The 7093-nt window shown below is 43.4% G+C and overlaps 1 protein-coding gene across 1 annotated transcript; it reads left to right on the top strand.

The window, feature by feature from the left end:
* Positions 1-383: 383 nt before the first annotated feature.
* Positions 384-1127, top strand: RNF182 (ring finger protein 182; the record flags this gene model as incomplete). Its single annotated transcript, XM_080923159.1, has 1 exon — positions 384-1127. The coding sequence occupies one exon, from the start codon at positions 384-386 to the stop codon at positions 1125-1127; it is 744 nt and encodes a 247-aa protein (XP_080779285.1).
* Positions 1128-7093: the final 5966 nt, after the last annotated feature.

The raw sequence follows: 7093 nt of genomic DNA, 5'->3' as shown, positions 1-7093 counted from the left end.
TTTGTGGGCTGAAGTACGGACGTGACACCTTTCTGTCCCAGGGCCAGAGAGGTGAAAGAGGAAGAGGTTTAATTGTCTATTGCTTCTGAGCTCAGAAAACGTCATGAAGCAGTTCTCAGAAACACCTTTCAGTGATCTGTTTGTTATAATCACTGGGTTTTCTTTCCTCTGCAGACCCTTCAGCTGCCCTTTACAAATACATGTCAGAGACAGCCCTACGCCGTAGCTGAAAATGCTCAGAAGAAGTCTGGATTCTCTTCCTTCCTTTCCAGCCCTTCCAGCCTCCTTGCCTGACTCGGATGATGTGATGCTCAGAGGGAGTCTTTAATCCAAGTCTCTGCTCAGCCAGACACACCTGCCAAAGATTGCATCCATAATTCAAGATGGCCAGCCAGCCGCCTGAGGAGCCTGCAGAGTCTCAGGTCTCAGATGAACTTGAGTGTAAGATCTGTTACAATCGGTACAACCTGAAACAGAGGAAGCCCAAGGTTCTGGAGTGTTGTCACAGGGTTTGTGCCAAATGCCTCTACAAGATCATAGACTTTGGGGACTCTCCCCAAGGTGTCATTGTCTGCCCTTTCTGCAGGTTTGAGACGTGCCTGCCGGATGATGAAGTCAGTAGCCTGCCCGATGACAATAACATCCTTGTGAACTTGACTTGTGGAGGCAAAGGGAAGAAATGCCTGCCCGAGAACCCCACCGAGCTGCTGCTTACCCCCAAGAGGCTGGCTTCCCTTGTCAGTCCTTCCCACACATCCTCCAATTGCTTGGTGATCACCATCATGGAGGTGCAGAGAGAGAGTTCCCCATCTCTCAGCTCCACTCCTGTGGTAGAATTCTACAGGCCAGCAAGTTTTGACTCTGTCACCACAGTGTCCCATAATTGGACAGTGTGGAACTGCACCTCCTTGCTCTTTCAGACATCTATCCGGGTATTAGTGTGGTTGCTAGGTTTGCTGTACTTCAGCTCCTTGCCCTTAGGGATCTACTTACTGGTGTCTAAGAAAGTCACCCTGGGGGTGGTCTTTGTTAGCCTTGTCCCCTCTAGCCTTGTCATCCTTATGGTATATGGTTTTTGCCAATGTGTCTGTCATGAATTTCTGGACTGTATGACACTTCCTTCTTAATCAATATGCAAAATAGGAAACCTGGCACATATAGCTATGTTCAAATGATGTACCTGTGATTTGCTTTCTTTTGTATTCTCTATGATTAGTGTCTACAGCCTCAACAAAGCCCTTGGCCATACATCTGTGGTCCATTTTCCTTCCAGATTTTGGCTTGATGGGTTTTTTTCAGAATTTTAATTCTGAAAATTAAAAATAAAATGTTCACTTCTATATAGGGGCTAGATAAGAGGCAAAGTTTTCCGGGAGCCCCAATAGCTGTGAGATATCCCAGAACAAAGGCATAGACCCAAGGAGTGCTTTCAGACAGGTTCGAAGTAAGGGGTGTTACATTGAGGCAGATTCTTTGGGCAAAGGTGGGATGAATTGAGTCCTCCTTGAAGTTAGGTGTATCCCATGATCGTGGGTAGATGTCAGAGGCAGTCTGATATAAAATATAGGAGTGCCCCTCATTTTCCTGGCGCTGGGGCCCCTCATTATCTTCAGGTACTTTCTCTCTTGGGGTAATGCTTCTCTGAAGTCTGCCCCTTCTTCTTAGATTCCTTTTGCGTCTGCATAGTGCTCCCTGCCCCAGGGTCCTTCAATCTCATCATCTTGGGTGGTTCCTGTGAGATTTTTGTTTGGGCAGGTTGCCATAGAAGACAGGCATTGCTGAGAAGTTTGCAGGAGGAGTTAGAACTCATGCAAGGGCATGGCCATTTATCTTCAACACAGGCCTTTTCCTCTACATGTATTTTTCTTCCAGGCTTCTTTGGGAAGATCTGAGAAGTTTTTGCATGTGGACCTATTCACTGGAATAACTCCTTAAAGAGTGAACATGTTTCCTTTGATTAAACTGTTTTGTTTGATTTTTGACCACAGTCCTCAATCAGCCTCGTCCCTTATCCTGAACAAAGCTTCATTTAAAGTAGTTACTATCAGTTTATGAAGGTTCTGTCTTCTCCCAGTGCTCTAAAGTTTGCATAGGGCTGACTTTGCTGACTCCAGCAGTGCTCTGGAGGAAGCGTGATAGTGAAAACCCAGCAACAGGCACTCAGAACCCAAGTGTTCTGCTGAGTGGTACCGGGGTTCAAGTCCATGTCCTATGGAAGTCCACAAAAAGGAAAAGGTGAAGCCCCGTCAAACTGATGTCCTGCTCAAAGTGGAGTGGAGGTGGTTAAGTGCAGCTCACTCATGGTTGATTGCTATTCAGTCAGTTTGGGGATAGATTTGAGTCTTTATTTTCTGTAAAGGAATAAGCTTCGTGGCTTAGGTATGGATTCTTTTTCATGAAGTGGGGGTGGGATGGGCGTGATGTTGGATGTATATATTTATGGGAATAAGTTGCCTAGCAGGTTTTAGGTGGGGGGAATGGAATGTTCACTAGGCAAAAAGAGGAAAGAGTGCTTCTTAGTGTCTGAGACTTATTACTGACAACTTAATGATATAATACCCATAATGCTTAGCAAAGGGCTTTACCAAGATTTTGTTAAGTTATTTGTGGTGAAATATTTGTTGTGTGACATAGTTGCAGGGGGCCGGTTCTAATCTCCACATTGAGGGAAAGTGAATAATTATCTAGAATAGGAGTTTTGTTTGAGTTATATGACTACTGACTTTGAGAACACGTATGTCCAAAGTACATGCAATGAGAAAGTATATGTGGGTTGTGGTCCAATGAAATTTAAACCCTAACTTAGAGCTAAATACATTTATGATTAGTATTGTGGATGCGGGTTTTCAGAATTCCATTTGTACTTTGAGTAAATACAATATTTAAGAAGTTTTGTGGTTTGGATTTCTATATTTATAAGGTTTTCTCCTTAAAGATGCTCCTTTTGTCTGAACTGTAACACTAAGTGAGCTGGCGAGTGACCGCAGGAAGAGATTTCCAGAAAGCTCTGGACCAACTCTGCATCTTGCTACTTTGTGTGGTGTCTGCAGTGCTGAAGCTGTTTCTCTGTGTGCTGTGGCGATGCTTTTCTTAATGCCAGTGTGTTGACATGGTGTTAAAGAGTTTTACATGTATGACAACACGAGACAACACAGCTCTCTATGCTGTGGAAGGGAAAGGGTCTCCCTTTAATGTTGTAATCCCTAGGCTAATGTCTTCTTGTCTATTAAATTTTATTATTTCTAAATGAGATGTTTGTTTTCTCTCGTTTATGGTTGAGTTGCCGTTATCACTTTAGAGAGGTGAAATGTGAGCCCTGGTTAAGCCAATGTCTTTATCATCCACATGGAGCTTCCCACAAAGAATCCGTCTCACTTCTACAATGGCCCTCATTTATCTCAAGTGGTGTAGCAGATGAAGTAAGAACCCTGGTCCCATGTGGTTATACCGTGAACTCCGACTTAGCTGCCAAGAGACCAGTAGCAGTGCACACGTGCAGGGGCTTGAGCACTGTGGGAACCACGGTGAAAGTTCTCAGGGCACTAACCTGACTGACGCAAAGGCAGAGGAGTCCCGATGTCACTAGACAAGCAGGAGGAGTCAAGAGGGGACCTCAGAGGAAGGGGCTGAGAGGGAACTTGGGAGAGTACAATGCCAACACTGTCTCAAAGCCTGCCTTCAGTCAGACGACATAGTATTCTAGAACTTTCTTCAAAACCAATAGCGGCAGCCTTGGATTCAGGTAAAATTCCTGAGTTTAACCTTTTGTTCTTGCAGGTTGCATCTTCTATGTTTTCCACATCTTTGCCCTCTTCTTACACAATTACTGTTCTTTATCTCAGTGCCCATTATGAAGTTTTGCAAATCCTGGAGGCTTAGTACTGGGTCTTTCCTTGTGAGTTTACTTTTGTCTAAAACATGTTTCCATTTAGGAAAAGAATTATTTATGATTTTATGTGTCTAGATGTTTTACTTACACATATGTCTGGAAATTCTATGCATGCCTGGTGCCTGAGGTCAGAAGAAGGTGTCACATCCTCTGGGATTGGAGTTACAAATGGCTGTTGCAAGCTCAACAAGTATTTTTAACCACTGAACCATCTCTCTAGCACCTAAGAATGCTGATTTCAAATTCGGAGTATGAAGGTTGAAATGTGAATAAGTTCTACCTGAGTCTCAGACACATTAACAAACAACCCCAGTTTCTTATGTTACTTAAACCCCTGGAATAATCCAAACCTAACTGCAGTCACTATATACAGTCGGTAATTATACTACAGACTCAATACTGCGACACTAAGCTGGGATATGTGATAACTTACTTTTCAAAGTGGTTGGGGCTTGATTTAATCCAAATACTCAGTTATACAAGACAATTTCCTTGCCGGCATTTTAATTCATCATATGCTTGTTGACTGTACTGTTTATATTGGGAGTTCCAGGCAAAAGTGTCCTAGATGAGCCGGTTTCCTGTGACCTTGTTGTTCCTACAGAGTGTAAGGAAAGTTGTTTTCTATGTTTGTGTCTATGCCCCTCAGGGAAGAGCTCTGACCTGGAGTCCTAACTTCACAGCTGAGGCTGTGGAAGTGGAAAGATGCCAAGGCAGAGTAAGAAAAGCACCAAACCTGAGCTCCCCAAGGCTGGAACTCTGAATACCCTGGGCAGGGTGCTGGAGAGAAGATTCTGGAACAGCCAGGGGGAAGGATGGAAGCCAGAGACCATATGTTCATCAGACCCAAGAGGATTAAGGTGGAATTAGAATCATTAGGTCAACACACATAGAAAGAGATTTCAGACTGGCTTATAACAAAAACCAAACCAAACCAACCAAACAAAACAAAAACCAACCCAAGCCAACAACAACAAAGTCCCAGATAAGCTTTCTCCCTGGAGACTTGGAGAGTCGTATGAAACAGAGCAATTGTTGCTGGTTCACTTATCACCCAGCGTTAGCATCTGAACCAGCTGTGTTTGTTTTCTTTGTTGGATACACGTATATTTTTTTAAACACTTTTCCTAATTCCTCCCAACACAATCTCACTGTAGTTGAGCCAATCAAAAATCATCTTCTTTTGGGTCATTAGACATATTTTGGACCAAGAGAAGGTAATTCTGGGAGCTGGCTTCATGTTAATTCCATCTGGATAGTTTGCAATGCTTTAAACTTTTTATTGTCAGTCTCCAGATTAAAAAGCTTGTCTTCTCACAGAATTTTTAATGAACTTTAGTTATTTTAGCAACACATTTGCTTGAGATGTTGTTTTGAATGCTAAAGAACTCTATTAGTCAATAAATGAACATCTATTTTTGATATGTGTTAAACCGAAACTTCCCACACTCTTCCTTTTAATCCCCTCTCCATTTTTCTGATTTTTAAAAATGTTGTTTATAGAAGAACCTCACGTACTTATTATCATCCTCCTGCATACGCATGTGCAAACACAACATGCATGCATATCTACACAAATGCGCGCACACACACACACATTCTTATGCATTTTAGGAAACACCTGTGAAAGAGAACCATGCCGGTCTACCAGCCGATTTTAATTATCCAGGTAAGTAATATTGAAAACATTATTATTATTACAACTGCTAACTCCCTTTCTTCCTGCTCATGGAGTGATGCTCTCAGCTGCTTGCCTCAGAGACAACTCCTGCCTCTTTTCCTGTCCTCTCCATCACTGAGCAATGGAAGTGGTGCTAGCCAAACAGTGGGCTCATGCGTTGACATTGCTTCTTTCTATGTGCTTTTGCTCAGTGTCCCAGCTAGAACTAACTGTATAGATAAGGATTAAGTTGATGGTCATACATTTTTCTTTGGCTAGGTCTTCAAATTCTACAATTTTTTCCAGCTTCCTGTGGTTGGAGCAGCTGGAAGCCACCAGTTGAAATGGGACAGATGACAACCTGATTCTGTGGGCCTTTCTGGTGCTAGAGTGGAGGGTGGGGTGCAGAGTGATCCTCTGGAGGCCAAGGAATGCTAAACCCTGGCTTTGGAACGGGAGGGAAGTGCCTCTAATTACCCCTCCCATTCCTCACCCTCAGCTTCATGTCCCAGATGAGAACCTCACCAGATGTTTTTACTTATATTCTAGCAACTTACAGTGCGTAATATACAAAATTCCCTTGACTTTTTGACAGGCTACCCGTGCCTCTTATGGCTCATTGGCAAATATGAAGACAAATCTAGTTTGCTGTTTATAAAAGCAGGATCTTATGATGGAAATTACTCTATCGAATATGTTGTGGAATGTGTTAAAATGGCTGATCCCTGAAGGGAAGGCTTCCTGGCCGTGTGAGTAGAAGATGAAAGGCCACAGTCTCCTCAGAGACTCACTGAGTACGTGTCTGCAGTAAGCAGTGTCTGAAAGTCGGTCCCTGAAAGTGTAAGGCTGTTTAGTACTGTAGTTCTCAAACTTACTTATCTCGGAACCCTTTCTTACCACATCCATTAGTAACAGGCTTAGTTTGATGGAAGATGCCTTGTGAGATCTGCTGCTGAGAATGAGTTAAAAAAAAAAAAAACTAATAAACAAGCAAACAAACCCTGCTATGGTGTGGAATCTGAAATCGAATGTAAATCACTGAGCCAATCAAAGTAGTGGCTCCTTGATGGCCCTAGAAGAAGGACAACATGGGAAATCTGAAGGAGAGGATACAGCCAGCCAAGAGCGCCCACTGCAGTGGGCCATTGAGATTCCCACTTGCTTCCAACTTGATTGGCCTCCTCATCCAGATTTTACAGCGTTGGCCCTAACATCTGCATCAGCACCAGCCTTCTGAGTCACTCCGAACAAAGACATTCCCAAATAGATGCAGAAGGAAGTCTCAGGTGGAGTAATTACGCTGGTTATTTGCTTTGCCTGTAAAACTTGCACTGCGTAGTTCTCAGAGTGGAACCCGGTCTCCCAGCTTTTGGAAAACCTGCACCAGATGCAGAATCTTGCTCATAATGCTAGTGCTTGAAATACTTAGCCATTCCGAGTGTGGCAGCCTCGTTTAACAATGAGGAGCCAACACTTGGAAATGACCAGAGGAGACAGAGGGGAGGACTGGAAACAGGTCTCGTGGGAGGACTTGACTTGGTCAG

Source organism: Micromys minutus (assembly GCF_963924665.1).
Source record: "Micromys minutus genome assembly, chromosome: 1".
Classification (NCBI taxonomy): domain Eukaryota; kingdom Metazoa; phylum Chordata; class Mammalia; order Rodentia; family Muridae; genus Micromys; species Micromys minutus.
The sequence above is the reverse complement of the archived record's forward strand: the minus strand, read 5'-3'. Positions and strand labels throughout refer to the sequence as shown.